The sequence below is a fragment of the Myotis nattereri genome (assembly GCF_964212035.1).
Source record: "Myotis nattereri genome assembly, chromosome: 9".
NCBI lineage: Eukaryota > Metazoa > Chordata > Mammalia > Chiroptera > Vespertilionidae > Myotis > Myotis nattereri.
The window spans coordinates 2,371,160-2,388,543 of NC_138084.1; the positions used below are offsets into that span (position 1 = coordinate 2,371,160).

A 17,384-nucleotide genomic window follows, 5' to 3' on the forward strand; every position below is an offset into this window, starting at 1 on the left:
CCACTCTCTCTAAAACTCAATGGAACAAATATCCTCCAGTGAGGATAAAAAAGAATTATGTTACGAGGGTAGATCTCATGTTAAATGTTCTTACTACAATAAAAATCAATCAATCAATTAATTAATTAATAATAAAAGAATCTTCTCTTCTAGTTGGGGAAAAGGGCAGGGCTGGAAAAGACGGTTGACTATCGATGTGTACGGCATTTCTTTTTGAGGGATCAAAAATGTTCTAAAATTAAATCATAGGATGGCTGTACAGCTCCGTGAATATACTAAAACATACTAAACTACATCCCCGAAACGGTGGCATTTATGAGATATCGCATATATGTCAATCAGGCTGTACAAATACTACATATAAAAGAATGACAGGAAAAACTGTCCCACCTTCTCAGTCTGTGGTGAAGATTCAAGGCGTTCATCTATAGAAAAGCTTCGGGACGGTGCCAGCCCCACAGTAGCATGAATTGTTGCTAACGTCACACATAGGGCAGAAAAAGACCCAAGTACATATGACAATAGTCATATCCGGGAGGCAGCACGTGGGCAATTGCTCCTCTCATCTTTGTTATTAATTTCTCCAGTGAGAGCTTTTAAGATCAGGAACAGGCTCAGCATTATTCTCCAAAAGACTGCGGTTTCTGCCCAGCCCGGGTGGCTCAGGGGTTGAGCATCGACCTATGAACCAGGAGGTCATGGTTCGAGTCCCGGTCAGGGCACAGGCCTGGGTTGTGGGCTTGGCACCAGTGGGGGACGTACGGGAGGCAGCCGACCAGTGATTCTCTCTCATCATTGCTCTTTCTATGCTTCTTCCTTCCTCGCTGAAATCAATAAAAATATGTTTAAAAGACAGACGTTTCCAACTGAGAGAGGACCATGCCTTTGCTGGGTTTGCCTGCTGGAGCAAATGGATTCCAAGGGAAAAACAGACAGCGAAAGGCGGGCCCCTGTGGCCAAGGTGGGTATTACGTGCACAGGCCACGTGGTCTCACCCTGGTGGCACTGCCCGTTGGCTCCGTGTACTTGAATGTCTCTTTGGCAACATGAAACCGTAGTCACATCGCCTCTCCCACCTTTACAGCTGCTAATGCCACTTTGAAAAACAAGATATATTTATCTATCTAAATAGAGACAGATACAGTGAGCTATAAATTATTATGTTAACTATAAATATTTTCCCACGGAATCTATTTGTACTCATAACAGTTGGAGACCACCCCAGTTTCTAACATCAGGGAAATCATCACCAGGAAGGAATCTATTCCTGACTCTTAAAGTGATAAATGTGGCGCCAGCCGGTGTGGCTCAGTGGATAGAGCGTCAGATCACAGGTCCTGGAGACGGTGGGTGGGACTCAGGAGGGAGGGGAGGGCTTCAGCTCTGGCCCCTGCAGCCTGGAGAGCGGCCTGGAGGTGGCAGCCTTCTCCGGCCTCTCCCTGCACAGAGCTCTCCCAGCCCCGAACCACAGCCGGTCCCAGGCGCCGCTAACTCAGCTGGTGAGCTGTGGGCTAGTTACACACCCCAGCCCTCCGTTCCCCGTCTGCAGGGTCAGGAGATTGGGCTTGTTCCACACTGAGTGTCAGTGACGACCCAACACCCGTGGCCGGGGCTCTGACCGCCTGGCACTCCTGCCCGGGGGCCGGGACAGGGGTGGCAGACCAGGTGCCGTGTAACTGCCCCATGAGCGGGAGAGGCCCTGGGCCTGCCCGGTGGACAGCGGCCACGCGACTCGGTGGGCTCGACAGGGTCGTCATAAGGGGAGGCCACCAACTGGGAGGGGCGGGCTCTTCAATAGAAACCCGCGCTGGGCCCGGCCCTGGTGGCCCAGTGGTTGGGCGTCGGCCTCCGGACCAGGAGGTCAGTGTGATTCCTGCTCAGGGCACATGCCCAGGTTGCAGGCAGGAAGCAGCCAATTGATGACTCTCTCATCACTGACGTTTCTGTCTCTCTCTCCCTCTCCCTTCCTCTCTGAAACCAATAAAAATATTTATTAAAAATAAAAACAAAACCACGAAACGCAAGCTGGGCTGAGGGGTCGCCTCTCCTAACGGCGTGGATGCCAATCCCAGGGCTCCGGGTCCCGGGCCTGCAGGAAGGCGAGAGCCACGAGACGCTGTTCTAAAGGCTTCCAGCGACCTGCCGACCACCTCCCTGCCCAGCGGGTGGGATGCCCGGCACAGGGCGCCAGCGGCGCAGTGGCACGGGGCCCTGAGCTCCATCCCTGCCCAGGCCTTCTCCGTCCCCCCCCCCACCCCCACCCCGGGCCTGGGGCCCAGCCGGCCCTTCTCTGTCACTCGGGCTGTCAACCCCCCTCCCTTCCCCTCCAAGACTGCGGCTCGCTGCTGGGCGGCTGCCACCCAGGCCTGGGCCTTCCCCTGCAGCAAAGAGGAGGCAGCATTTTCCCTCAGTTTCCTCATTCCTCCCGCCTCCAGACCCTGACGTGGCTCCCCAACATCGGACACAGCCCCGGGGTGGCGGGTCCTGTTCGCAGGAGGAGCCGGGGAAATGGGCGGGTGTGCCTGGCCCTGGAGGCTGTCTCGTCCACTCTGCTTGGGCCCCTCGGGGCATCGATAAGGACAGAAACTAACTCCAAAATGACAGTGTTTAAACCTCTTATCATTTCAAACATAAGCACTTTCAGAACAAAGAGCATCCCAAGTGCTCTATCATTTAGCATCAAAAGCGACAACTTTCTTTCTCTCCCCCAGGCTGCCCTGGGCCCGAGGCCGGCTGCCCCTGCACAGCTGCTGGGGGAGGCCCGCTCCCCACTCCCCACGAACTGCCCTGCTGGGCGTCAGCTGCACCCAGCCGTCTCTCACTGCCTCACATCGCGGGGGGCAGGGGCAGGCACCCTCGTGACCTCACCTCAACCCAATCACCTCCAGGGGCCCATCGCCGCATCCCATCCTATTGGGACTGAGGCTCCAGCGTATGCATTTGAGGGCGGACTCAGTTCGATGCGCAGAGCCGTTCTCAGCCCGTGGGTCGCGACCCCTTTGGCGGTCGAACGACTCTTTCCCAGGGGTCGCCTAAGACCATCCTGCATATCAGGTATTTACATGACGATTCATCACAGGAGCAACATGACAGTGATGAAGGAGCAACGGAAATAATGTTATGGTTGGGTCACCCCATGAGGAGCTGTATTTAAAGGGCCAGAAGGTGGAGAACCACTGCGCTAGACACCCCCCTTTTGCTGTGATCGTATCAGGCAGAGGTCATCATTTCACAAAACACACTGGTGTCGCCCCAAACGCATGCACACGCTTTAATGATAAAGGCAGCAGCGTTTATCAAAGTGCATTTCGTGTTCGAAACGGAGCTACCAGCTGTCAACACGCGTATACATTTTGGGGGGCACCCTGTATAGACCCCATTGCTATTTCATCCCAAACAGAACTGACGACTTCCATCTCACCTGAGATCTAGTCCAGGCTGGAATCTTTCTGACTCTCTCAAAAAATGCCTTTGAACAGTTTATTTATTCCCATCAGCGTCTAGACCAGCGGTTCTCAACCTTCCTCACGCCGCGACCCTTTAATACAGTTTCTCATGTTGCAGTGACCCCCAATTTCGTTGTTACACATTGAACACAATTAAAGCATCGCGATTAATCACAACAACAATATGAAATTATAGATGTGTTTTCCGATGGTCTGAGGCGACCCCTGTGAAAGGGCCGTTCGACCGGCAAAGGGGTCGCGACCCACAGGTTGAGACCCGCTGGTCTAGACAATGGACACATATGTCGCATGTGGTTGTTGGTTCTTAAGATTTATAATAAGTAGCAGCCTCCCCCTCCCCTTTTTATGGCATTTCCTTGTTTGAAAGTGTGTGTGTGGGTGTCATTTGTCCTGAAGAAATGTCTCCAGTGATGCTTTTAAATGATTGCTTCCTTGCGCCTTTATCTCTGTCAGCGATTGCCAACGGGCGCCACAGGAACGTGTGAAATGTGCAACGCCCTGCCCCGGCCCCCCCCCCCCCCCCCCCGGCAAAAGTGCAGAACCTGACTAAGTATTACCATTCCAGGAGCACTGGCCTGTTATCCTAGGGGGTCAGATTACAAAACAACAACAGCCAACGCAATAGCCATTGTTGTGAATGAGTCAAAATCATGCCTGTGTTTTTATGTCAGATCAGCACAAATATCTACTCCGGTGCCGTGAGCTGTGGCAATCAGTTTATGCGCCATGAGCGGAGAGAGGCTGACGCGGCGGAGCTGTGCGATGCCAGAAACGGGCCGTGAGGCCAGGCCTGGGGTGGGCAGGTCTCCTTGGACCGCCTCTCGGTGGAGCCACACATTCCCACCGCAGCCCTCCAGGGGCACAGCCTCCCTGGCTGCCACCGCACCGCTGCTCGCTGCTCGGGGTGAGGCCCGCACCCCATTCACCACGAACCTCCCTGCGGCTGCCATCCTGGGCTCAGCACCCGCTGACGGGCTGTGCCAGACCCAGGGCTGCCCTAGGGGGGGGGGGTGCGGGGCAGGCCTTTCCCAGCACCGCCACTGCCCCCCGCCCCCGCCCGCCTGTAGCTGCTGGCGTTCTTCCATGCGCCCCTCCACAGCCCCTCCCTGCCTCTCCCGGCTGCTGTGTGTCACGGGGAATGCGTGGCTTCTTAGGGTTCATTTGTCCCAAGCGATGAGAGGCGATGCTCACACTGGCCTACTCCTGGCCAGCGGGAGCCTCTGAGCACCGATGCCCGAGCCCATGTCGCCGTAACCACCTGGTCCCGGGTCCGCGGGCGCATGTGGCCTGGAATCCCCTGCGCCCTCCAGCAGGAACGTGAGGGAGGGCACACTCCCGGCCTCAGGCTACTCCCTGTGACCAGGTGTTCGTCGCTTCCGGCCTTTTCAGAGTCCTGAGCTGGGAAACAGGTATTTTTAGAAAGTAGTGAGCACAGACCTATATTTCCAATTCAGGTTTAAGATTGCGGTGTTTTAGTCCCTTTGTGTTGGATACCGGCATCTCTTCCCCCCGAAAGCCTTGCGTCGTCACAGCATTCGCACAGAGACTTCGCCGCGTTCACCCGCAGCACACGGATCCGAGCCTCAGAGGCACTGGAGCTGCAGCGCCCGCACTGAGGCTGCTGGGCCAGGTTCAGGTTTCTTGTTTGTTTTCTTTGTTTTTTTGTTTGTTTTGTCCCCAGAAAATATCTGGCTGTGAATATAGAGTCGCTTTAAAGCCCCTCAAGGTCATGTTTTGCTCTGCATGGCGATGGCGCCAGCTCGATACTGTTCTGGGTTGGCTCAACGAGATAGACCACCGACTCAGAATTTAAATTTAAGAGCCTGGATTAAGCTGGCCAGCTGACCACAGCGCCTATCTCCCCCTCTGGGAGCCTCGGAGGCAGAGACCAAGTGTGCAGTATGATCCTTTATAGCAAAACAGTGTTTTAAAAAAAAAATACAAAGCATTTCATTGGCTGTTCCTTAGAAGTTCACAGAAAGTCCACAAGCACAACGGGGAGGTAAACGGAGTCACACCTGGCTGGAGCATATCATAACACATTGCTTTTCTAAGACAATCTAGCAATTTTTCTCTGCCACGGTTCCTGACCCTAATACAATCGGTAACCTTCTCCAGGCCGCAGTCCCTCCCCCTCCCACATTCCGTAACCCTTCCAGGCCGCAGTCCCTCACCCTAGCACCGATACAATCAGGCCCATTTGTTTTCGTGTATTCTCTCTTTTGAGGGTTGTGATTTTTTAAAAATCTCTTAATTGCTTATCTATCCAGAGAAGCGATTTCTCCACTCAAATATCCCTGTTTCCCAGCGCAGGAATACAGGTCATCGGCAGACGGTCTGCTCCCAGTTTAGGAACACAGGCCACTGGGATGGAAATGCCCAAAGAAATGCTTCAGACTGCAAACCCCCTGCCCGCCGAGAACCGCCGGCCGCCCTCGTCTCAGATCTCTCCTGGAGGCCCAGGTCCCGCGGAAGGAGGCCTGCCAGGTCCGCGAGGCGCCCACGGTGTGAAATCGCGGGCTCAGCCCGGCCAGGCGGCTGAGGTTTGGGCAAAGCCCCTGCAGACACGGTGGCTCTTTTCTCATCCATCCGCCCTTCCTGGTCTCGGGGGGTGGGGGTGGGTGGGGGGTTTCCGTGCTTATTTGCTTGATCCCGTAGCACATTTACACGGCTGCAAAGTCGAACATAAAACAAGAAGCACCTCACTTCCATCCGTGCCCCTCACCTGGAATTACAGTTGTTATTCCTGTTTGGGTCATGCCTCATGGTTTCTGATGGGAAATATACATGGATGTGGATGTGTCTGGGCGTGTGTGAAAGCATCGCAAACACTGCTCTGCCTCTTTTACTTTTTTTTTAGATCCTCACCTGAGGACATTTTTTCCATTGCTTTTCTAGAGAGTGGAGGGGCGGGGGGGAAGAGAGTGGGGGGGGGAGGGAAACATCGACATGAGAGAGACACATCGATTGGTTGCCTCCTGTACGCACCCCAACTGGAACCAGAGGTGGAACCTGCAACTGAGGTACGTGCCCTTGACCGGGAATCGAACCCTCGGCCCTTTGGTGCTCAGGTGGACGCTCTAACCACTGAGAAACACTGGCCAGGACTGTCCCCTCTTAAAAAACGAATCAATACCCTAGAGATTTGGCCCCTTCATTCGTCTTTCCATCTGCGTTACACCCAGTTGGGTCACATCCCCTCCATGGGGGTCAAATCCACCAAACTGACTTTTAATGTGCCACGGGGCAGGTAGGACAGAGCCCCCACCACCTGCCAGCTCAGCCCGGGGCGAGGCCAGCCTGCGTGCTGGGGACAGACCTGGGCGGCTCTCACGCGGCCCCGGGGCCTGGGAGGAAGCAGACACGCCCTTCTCCTGGCCCAGCCGGAAGGTGGCCGGTGCTGGGCAGCCTGTGCCTCAGGCGGAGCTGAGCTCTGGGCCGGCCTGCGCCTTCCCGGACGGTGAGACCCTTTCAAAGGGGTTACTCCTTCGTGCTCTGGTTTGGCAGACAAGCTCGCTCCAAGGCCGGGGCCTGCCGGGGGCTCCCTCGGGGCTCGCGAGGGGCAGCTATTCCGTCCGTCGGGGTGTCGGACGCGGGGGGTGTTCTCTCACCTGCGAGGGAAGGTTGACATGGTCGGGGGGGTTCCACCTCTTAGCCACTCGGCCATGATTGGAACACCCCCCGCCCCTGCACGCCCACCTCTGGGCCAGAAAGAAAAGCTGCATCCAGCCCCCAGCTGCTGGATTTTGGGGTGGGGGGGGAATTTTTTTTTAATTAGTTCCTAACATTTAAAAATCAAGGGAGTCCACATCAATGTGCAGACTTCAGACTCCCCTTGAAAGCTTGGCCGACCGGCCCGCATCCTACGCCGTCCGAGCCGAGCGGGGGCTGCCCTTGGGGACGGGGATGTGCTGCCCGAGCCCACGCAGCCGCCCAGCGCTCCGCTCCGTCCCCTGTTCTCTGGGCCTTGAGCTCAGGGGCCCCGGCCTGGCCTGCACGCTGCCATCACCTAAAGCCACTCCTACGCCAGTGGGCTCCCCGCCGTCTTCCCTCTGCCGGGGGACCCCCATTCCTCCCAGCACGCTCCTCCCCGATGCGCAGCTCACGGGGTGGCTACGAGGAGGACATGAGACCAAGGATGCCAAGCGTGGTCGCCAGCACTTACTTTATGACATGACGAGCGAGCTTTCCCTCCAGGCCAGCACGCATCTCCCCACGCTCGCTGAGGTCACGTGCTTTGGGCTGGTCCCCCAGCCATGCCCCAAGGAGGAGAGGACGATAGAGATCTCTGTATTCCGGATTTTTCTAAGTCCTTCCCCTCTCCCCCCAATCCGGAAGCTGATGGGAATAAAGATCTTATCGGGAGGTTAGTTTTTTATCGGGGCCATCAGCAGCCCTCCCAGGGGATCGGGCGCAGGTCAGAGCGTATATATGGGCAGTGCTGGCCCCTCGCCGCACCCTCCACACCGAGCCTTCCGGAGGACGTGACGCGGGGAGAACGCGCGATGAGGTGGATCGGGTTCCTCAGCCTGGTGGCCCTGTCTGAGTGCCTGGTGACGTGAGTATGGGGACACCTGTCCCGGCCTCGCTCTCACTGTCCCCTGATCCTTCCACCGCCCAGGGGGGGAGAAGGGAATGCAATCATTCCCTGTCGTCACGTCCGCATCTCCAATTAGTTTTCATTTTAATTTTAATTTTTATAAATCCTCACCTGAGGATATTTTCCCATCGATTTTTAGGGAGAATGGAAGGGAGAGGGAAAGAGAGAGGGAAAGACAGGGAGAAACATCGATGTGAGAGAAAGACATCGATGGGTTGCCTCCTGCACGAGCCCCCACCAGGGCCTGGGCCGGGGAGGAGCCTGCAACCGAGGTCCGTGCCCTTGACCAGAATCGAACCCGGGGCCCTTCGGTCCGCAGGCGGACGCTCTGTCCACTGAGCCACACCGGCCAGGGCCAGGTCTCCATGTACTGATGAGTAGCTTGCCACGTGCACTGTGGGGCCAGGGGTCCTGGGGCAGGTCTGGGGGTTCCACAGCGCCAGGCTGCCCCTGTGCGGATGGTGCCCCCAGGATGGCTCAGGGCACCCCCTGGGCGGCTGTGAGGCTGGTCTGGTCGGGGGACAGCATTTCCCTCCCATTTGCTGCTCGGTCTCCTCCCCGCTCTCCCTTGTCTCCGTGGGCCCGTGTCTCCACCTCTGTGTCTCTCTCCTGTCTCTCCGTCTCTTCCCATGTCTCTGTAGGTGCAGAACGCCGTGGGTTTTCCCCTCTGTTTGGGTTCTTGCCTGCTCCTCTGCCCTCTGGATTTCCCTAATGTCTTCCCCATCTCCCGCTTCCTGCCCGCCTCCCGCCTCCCCTCTGCTTGACCCTGGAGAAGGGCCGGGAGGGACCCTCCGGGGCCCAGTTTTGCGTTAAGGAGCAGGTGGCCACAGCCAGGTCATGCGCTCCCTGCCTTTCAGGTTCCTCCAGTAAGAGGAGGGGTCCTGCTCCGCTCCCGCCAGGGCGTCCTGGAGAGGGAGCCGGTGAGATGACAATGCGACAGCACGGGCTCCGGGTCCAGGTCCCTCCGTCAGGGGCCTTCGGTCCATCCTCACCCTCAAAGCCCCAAGCCCGCCAAGGGAGGCCTGCTATCACCCCACTTCTTTACGATGGGGAAATGGAGGCTCCGCATGGGCCTGTGGCCTCCCTGAGGCTGCAACCCGCCCTGTGCTCAGACCTGGGCCCATGGTCCGGCCTTTCCCTGCGTTGGTTGGGCGCCCGCCCTCAGCAGATGGCCTGTGAAATCCTCCGAAAAGACGGTGCGGCTCCACCGCCAGGCGCGGCGGCCACGTGGAACGGCGGGTGGGGAGCTGCCGTCTTACTTCTTGTCTTTTCCCGCTGGAAGCATCCCTCTGACGAAGATCAAGTCCATGCGGGAGAGCCTGCGGGAGAGGGACCTGCTGAGAGACCACCTCCAGCAGTACGCCCACAGCCAGGCCGCCAAGCTCCGGCGCCAGCCGCGCGTCACCGTCCAGCCCTTGAGGAACTACCTGGACGTGAGTGTGGGGGCGCAGGCACAGCCTTCCCTAGTGCTGGCCGAGCTCTGGGGTCCACCCGGGGTGGCAGCCAGGAGGTGGGGGGCGGGGCTCCCGCAGGCAGCAAAGGGGAGAAGGCACTCGCACCCTCAGCTCTTGGTTTGTGGTGTCTGGTCCAGCAATGACCAGGCAGCAGGCAGACTCCATCTCGGTGCCCAGGATCCGGCGCTGGGCACCCGAGAACCAGGTGCTGGTTGGACAGAAGCTGAACAAAACCGCTGCCTTAACGGGGACTCCAGTTGGACGCCCCAGGCAAGGGCGCTCAGCCTCCACAGCCCCGAGAAGGACCCCAGCAGAGTGCCTGAGCCCCTCCAGCGTGGGAGGCTATTAACACCAACAGTGTGGTTACAGCTGTGGATCACAGGGCGTCTGGCCTGTTCTGCAAGAGGATAAACGCCAGTTAAAGGGCCGCCTGTGTGATAGTGACACAGCCGGCGCTGAGTTGGGAGTCAGGGGCCTGGGTGACCTAGGAGGGCTTCCCGGAGGAGGGAGCACTCCAGCGGGCCGTGAAGGCTGTGGATTCACAGAGCTGCAGGGGAAAGTGGAAAACTTTTCCAATGAAGGCACCGCCTGAGCCGCGGCCATGGAGGTGGGGTGGTGGGAAAGCGATTCCAGCAGACCCGGGACGCCCTGGTCAAGGCCGGCACCTGGGGACCAGGCGTGACCCGGGCACAAGGCCTGGCCTAAGCCCCCGCCCCCGCCGGCAGATGTACTACGTTGGCACCATCAGCATTGGAACGCCCCCTCAGGAGTTCAAGGTCGTCTTTGACACAGGCTCAGCGGACTTGTGGGTGCCCTCCATCTACTGCTCCAGTCCCGCCTGTGGTGAGCGCCTGGGCCCTGTTGCGGCTCCCGCCCCCGCCCCCAACCCTGCCCCAGGCCCTGACAGCTGACTGACCCCTGCACTCCGTCTGCAGTGACACACAAAACCTTCAACCCTCGGGGGTCGTCCACTTTCCAGAGCACAGACCGGCCCATCCAGCTGCTGTACGGGTCCGCCAGCATGACCGGGCTGCTCGGCTACGACGACGTGCGGGTGAGTGGGAGCGAGGCCTGGCGACCTCTGCCCACTGCTTACGGGGCCACATGCAGGGTCAGCCAGATGCACCCGTCTCCCCAAGTCCCCCAGCGGCTGGCCGTCTGCCTCGGGGAGACAGTGCCCGGCTGAGAGCGCCCTGAGTGGCCAACCCAGCGAGCGGGTCATGGCACGGGAGGCGGGCATTTGCAGCTCTTGCCCGGTGGTGAGCTGAAGGCTGATTTTGCTGGGAGCAGGGAGAGTTGAGGGCAAACCCATTTTTATTTATTTTTTTAAAATATATATTTTTATTAATTTCAGAGAGGAAGGGAGAGGGAGAGAGAGGTAGAAACATCAATGAGGAGAGAGCATGATGGATCGACTGCCTCCTGCACACCCCCTATGGATCGAGCCCACAACCCGGGCATGTGCCCTTGACCGGAATTGAACCCGGGACCCTTCAGTCCACAGGCCGACGCTCTAGTCACTGAGCAAAGCGGCCAGGGCTCCACGCAGTCTTTTCACAAGAACTCGGCGGCCCTGTGTACACCTGGGGTGCAGAATCCACAGTGAATTGCAGGGAATTCACTCGGTTTCTGCCACCAGGTCCCGGAAACACCAAACACAAGACGACCCCGCTCTCTGCTCATGGGTCCTGCAGGGGAACCGCCTGGCCCACTCTGCCCCCAGCGCCCCAGCCGTACAGAGGGATGAGGGTGTTTCACCACCCGGGGTGGTGCTAGCAGGAGGGCGGGTGTCGGGGGGACTCCTCGGCAAAGCACAGTGGGTGCTGCTCGGGCACCTCCAGGCGCAGCCACACCTCAGCTGATCCCTGGGGTGCTGGTGGCATCGCCCCACCCACCTCCCCCCAGCCCAGCCCCAGCTCAGCGTCCCAAACCTTCCCATGAGGCCACCCTCTCCCCCCAGGTCGGGGACCTTGTCTGCAAATCCCAGGCATTCGGCCTGAGCACGACGGAGTCCAGCATGTCCTTGGAGTTCGCCGCCTTCGACGGCATCCTGGGCCTGGCCTACCCCACCATCGCCCTCAAGGACACCACCCCGGTCTTCGACAGCCTGTGGAAGCAAGGCCTCCTGCCTGAGAACCTCTTCGCCTTCTACCTGAGCAGGTCAGCCTCCTTCCCCCTGAGCAGGTCAGCCTCCTCCCACCTGAGCAGGTCAGCCTCCTCCCACCTGAGCAGGTCAGCCCCCTCCCACCTGAGCAGGTCAGCCTCCTCCCCCCTGAGCAGGTCAGCCTCCTCCCCCCTGAGCAGGTCAGCCTCCTCCCACCTGAGCAGGTCAGCCTCCTCCCACCTGAGCAGGTCAGCCTCCTCCCCCCTGAGCAGGTCAGCCTCCTCCCCCCTGAGCAGGTCAGCCTCCTCCCACCTGAGCAGGTCAGCCTGGCTGGGCAGGCCCTTTGCCCAGATGCCTTCCGTCGCCTGAGAAATGGTAGACGACCCGGCCTCCCCTGAGGGGCAGCCTAGTCGAGAGGTCAGCAACTAGTGGCCCTCGGCCACCTGTGGCCCGCCACCTGCTTTTATAAATAAAGTTTTATTGGAACACAGCCCTGCTCCTTCAGTCACATCCTGTCTGCAGCTGCTTCTGGGCTACAATGGCAGCATGAGCACTTGGGATAGAGATCGCGTAGCCGGCAAAGCCCAACATGTTGACAATCTAGCCCAAGCCCAGCCAGAATCTCAAGCTCACAGCTGGGCTGCGCTCCTCAGTAGCCAGGGGACTGACCTTGGGCCGAGCTCGGTGCCCCTGCCCCCGGTCCCTTCTGAACAGTGCCTGCTCCGCGGGGCCCTGTGCTGTGTGGCTAAGTGGCCGCTGGCCAGTGCCACCCTCGGTCACTGAGCTGGAGAAACGCCACCCACCGTCCTCCCCTCACAAGAGCCCCCTCTCCCCCCGCCCCACCCCAGCAACAAGGAGAAGGGCAGCGTGGTGATGTTCGGCGGCGTGGATCACTCCTATTACCGGGGCGAGCTCCGGTGGGTGCCGGTGAGCACGCAGGGCTTCTGGCAGGTCGCTGTGGACAGGTAAGCACCCCCCACCCCCCGCTGAGGGCCACGCCAGTGACAGCCGCACCTGCAGGCACAGGGCACACGCACACACTCAGACAGACACAGGCACGCACCCCACCACGGGTTCATAACCGCCCTGACCAGGGTCCTGACCAGAGAGCCGGGATTGGGCCTGCGTCTCCGACACCATGAGCGGGGACTGGGGTGGCTGAGACCAGGGGTGACCACTGAGGGGGCCCCGTGATTCTGTCAGACAGAGGCCTAAACTGTGCTCCGGAGCCCACGCCTCGCGCCCTGGGCCGGCCCAGGCGTCCCCCGTCCAGGGGCCTGGGGGTAGGGGGGTCACGAGGCAGGGGGGGAACAACACACTCCCTGCCTCCTCTCCGAGCCTCTGCTCCCCAAGAACCTCCGTCTTTACCGTGTGGCTTTCATCACTGGCCGGACAGCAGGTCCGTGTCTCCAGTTGACCCTCATTCCTTCACGTGCCCTGACATTCCCTCGGCAAACACCGTGGAGCATGCGCTGTGCGCTGGGCACGGGCACTGGAGGGGGCACACAGGGCACAGCTTGCTCTCCCGACGAGCAGGGCAGACACGCGTGAGGGACAGTGTCGCAGCCATCGGGAGTCCCCAGCCCATGCTCGCTGGACACCAGGAGGGTTTGCCGTCCAGTCTGGGGAGGAGAGGGGCCTGATCTCATCTTGGGGGACACTTCCCTGGAAAAGTAGTGACTGATCTGGACCCTGGAGGACAGGAGGAATCAGCCAGACAAAGGGGACGGGGTGGGTCCAGGAAGGGTGATGGCACGTGCCAAGGCCCTGAGGCACCGAGAGCACAATGCATTCAAGACCTGCGAGGAAGTCCGTCCAGGAAGGTCGGTGTGGCCGACACAGCGAGACAGGACGGCAGGAGCTGCAGGCTGTTCTGCAGGCAGCTGGGAGGGCCGCGGGGGAGAGGCCACGGTGACCCTGGTGCCTGCTCTGTCCCTCAGCATCTCCATGAACGGGATGGTCGTGGCCTGTCCCAGCGGCTGCCAGGCCATCGTGGACACCGGGACCTCGCTGCTGATTGGCCCACTCTCCTCCGTCCTCAACATTCTGAAGAACATCCACACCTGGACCACCAGCACCGGCGAGGTGAGGGGTCACGCCCCGGGGTCCCCCTGGGCTCCCCACTCACAGAAGGACCCGCGGGGCCAACCCCCACTCCCTCTCTCTCACACAGTACGTCGTCAGCTGTGATGACGTCCAGAGCCTGCCTGACATCGTCTTCACCATCAATGGCGTCGCGTACCCAGTGCCAGCCAGCGCCTACATCCGGAGGGTGAGGGGCTGCCCTGGGGGCTGGTTCTCAGATCTGGGGCTGGAGGGACCTGTGTGGCCGTGGCTCAGATAAGCCCCCTGGAGGCCAGGCCGTGCCATTGCAGATGCTGCCCAGCAGCCCTGGCTGGGAGGGCGCCTCCCACAGCACAAGCCTCTTGATAGTAGGGTGTCTGGGGCATCCATCAGCCTCAGAGAAATGCGGAGCGGCCGCCATGCCTGCTCCGTGCCGGGTCCAGGAGGGGGCGCTAATGGCCTCGCCCTCAGGCAGCGTCAGGTCAACCGGGCACTCTGACCGCTGGGCTGGAACGTAGGCGGTAACCCCGGAGACAGGCAAAGAGGAGGGACCCTAGGGCTGGCTGCGGACAGCCCCAGTGGCCCCCCCGTAATCATGGGCTGTATTCCCTTCCCATCTCAAAGTGTTCTGATTTGGGTGATAAATCATAAGGTCACCCTAGTCCTGGGGTGCAAACGCCCCCTGCTAGGCCCCAATTCCCTGACTGTGAAATGGGGTACCCAGGGCGGTTAGACGCTGACATGAATAAAGCTGCCCAGTAACTGGGCTCCAGAAGCGCAGGTCCCCACGGCTATGCCGAGAGGGCGTGGGGCAGCCATGGAGAGAGCAACTGGAAGCCTCTCAGCCAGTGGTTCTCAACCTTCTGGCCCCCTAAATACAGTTCCTCATGTTGTGACCCAACCATAAAATTATTTTCGTTGCTACTTCATAACTGTAATGTTGCTACAGTGATGAATCGTCATGTAAATATCTGATATGCAGGACGGTCTTAGGCGACCCCTGTGAAAGGGTCGTTCGACCGCCAAAGGGGTCGCGACCCACAGGTTGAGAACCGCTGCTCTAAGCCCTGAAGGCCCCTGGAGCTGTGCCATGGGGTGGCGGGCGGCGAGGGCACGGCTGAGGGCTGCACGTCCTTCCCCTCCAGGAGCAGACCGGCATCTGCTTCAGCAACTTGGACATCGACACCTCAGGCAGCTCCCGCCCCTGGGTCCTGGGGGATGTGTTCCTGCGACTCTATTTCACCGTCTTCGATCGCGCCAACAACAGGATCGGCTTGGCCCCTGCGGTGGCGTAGACCTGGGCGCTGCTCCAGGAGGCCACCGGGCCCGCCCCAGGACTCGCACACACTCCCTGCGTCCCCGCCCAGGGGACCCGGCTACAGCTGCGCCTGGGGCTTTGCCGAGCCCTATTCTCAATGGATTGAGCCTCCTCCCGTGCACTCAGAGGTCACTGGTTTGATTCCTGGTCAGGGCACATGCCCCGGGGGTTGCAGGCTCGGTCCCCTGAGGGGGCATGCAATAAGCAGTCCATTGATGTCTCACTCTCATCGATGTTTCTCTCTCTCCCCCTCTAAAAAGTCATAAAAACATTGATTTTTTTAAAACATATTGATTTTTAATAAACAGTCTCATTTCAATGGCGCTAAGACGAGTGGTGCCTCTGCCTGGGCCTGGGAAGTGCATCCGTCAGGCAGGGTTCTGGGATCCAGTCCGGACCACCAGGGCGGGAACCACCTCCAGCCGGCTTAGTCGGAAAGGACGCTCCCTGGAAGGACGCTGGGCGCAGGATGCGGAACCACAGCAGGTCCGCGGAGCTCGGGGGCTGCGCCCAAGAAATCAACACCCACCAGCTCCCTCTCCCCACCCCCCCACCCCCGGCCTCTGTCCCTTCCGTCGTCTCTGATGCTCTTCTCCTGCCAGCTTTCTCTCGGCAGCCTCCTCCAGGTGAAGGGCCCTGCCACCCCTGCCCCAGCCCTTGACATCCTTAAGGCTTGGAAATGAGCAGAGCATCAGGGAGGGGTCTGATTGGTCCACCTCACGTCAAGTGTCCAGCCCTGGACCAATCATGTGGCCAGGGCATGGGGCACTGTGATGGGCTCCACTTGGCCACCCGGCCCCCGCGCTGTGGATGGTGATTGACAGTTTCCTCCAGAACCGCTGGCTGCAGCTGGGTAGAGGCGGCCCCAGAAGTGAGAGATGCTGTAGGACCCAGCGGTCGCCAACCTTTCGGACCTCACGGACCAGCTGCGCTCCGCGGACCACCGGCTGGAGACCGCTGCTGTAGGTGATAGAATAATTTGTGGCTGCCCCACCGCCTCCGCCACTCCTCACAGTCGTGTTTGCAAACAATGGATGCTGAGAGGTCATCTAACATGACATTAGGAGAAAAGGGCAGAATCCGAAACAGCGCGGTTACAGGTTTGCGAAGCCCCTGGAAGACAGGGCAGCGCAGGGCAGGCCGGCACAGCCCGGGGCTCTCGCTCCGGGTTCAGGTCCCAGCTCTGACGTGTACGTACCAGGCACACAGTAGGGCCTCAATAAATACAGGCCTGTGACCAGTCCTGTGACCTTAGGTCAGCTCATCTCAGACATCTGTTTTCTATTCTGTAATTCTGAGACAAGATCAGCTCCTCCCTCATTAATCACCAGGAAAACGCAAATGAAAACGACCATGAGCTCTCCCTTCACGCCTGGGAGGGTGGCCACTGGCAAAACACACACATCAACCCGGCTGCTGGGACCTGGAACCCGTGCCCTGTTTGTGAGTGTCCCGTGGTGCGGCCTCGGTAGGACACAATAATGCGATTCCATACCTAAATAGAGATCGATATATTGAGCTATAAATATCTTCCCACGAAATCTATTTGTACTCGTAACGTTTGGCGACCACCCTAGTTTCTAACATCAGGGAAATCATCACCAGGAAGGAATCTATTTCTGACTCTTAGTGTGACCATCCCTGGCTGGTTTGGCTCAGTGGATAGAGCGTCAGCCTGCAGACGGAAGGGTCCCAAGTTCGACTCCAGTCAAGGACACATGCCCGGGTTACGGACTTGAGCCCCAGGAGAGGTCGTGCAGGAGGCAGCCGATCCATGATTCTCTCTCATCTTTGATGTTTCTATCTCTCTCTCCCTCTCCCTTCCTCCCTGAAATCAATTAAAAAATATATATTTTTTAAAAAGTGATAAATGTGGGCTATGTCCATTAAGAAAAATGTGAAGATGGGGACTATATAAAATGGAGTCGCTGTCACCAAGCTACTAAAATTACTAACATTATACAGGTTGGGGCATGAGAAAGATTGCATTCCTGTCCCAACTAGCCTGGGCCTTCCGGTCCTGCATCCACGCCTGGATAGACCAGGCCGTTCCGATGATCCTCCGATCACCCCTGGACGGACTCGGGCACCCGGACCCCTGCCATCATCACCGGTGGTGATCAGACCTCCTGGCACCCGCCTTCCGTTCCGGACCGTCTGGCATCTGGCATCCTGGCTGCCTGACGTCCGACGGGTCCTGGTCCTGGACCGATCCCAGACCTAAGAACACGCCCCTGGCGCTTCTCAAGAAAGCGGTTTCTACTGGGAGCACTTTCAACTCTTCTTCCTTGTTTGGAGCACCTGTGGGCTTTTGCCTTAGCTGTGTCCCAACTTTGCAAACTTGAAGGAAATCGTAATCCTGTAGTTCCAGCAAGGC

The 17,384-nt window shown here is 59.0% G+C and overlaps 1 protein-coding gene across 1 annotated transcript; it reads left to right on the forward strand.

Moving 5' to 3' along the window:
• Positions 1–7,972: 7,972 nt before the first annotated feature.
• On the forward strand, positions 7,973–14,984 carry LOC308525588 (pepsin F-like; the record flags this gene model as incomplete). Its single annotated transcript, XM_081100355.1, has 9 exons — positions 7,973–8,025; positions 9,350–9,500; positions 10,247–10,364; positions 10,457–10,575; positions 11,482–11,681; positions 12,474–12,590; positions 13,566–13,710; positions 13,799–13,897; positions 14,835–14,984. 9 exons carry the CDS (start codon positions 7,973–7,975, stop codon positions 14,982–14,984), a joined length of 1,152 nt encoding a protein of 383 aa, XP_080956481.1.
• Between the last annotated feature and the right edge of the window lie 2,400 nt (positions 14,985–17,384).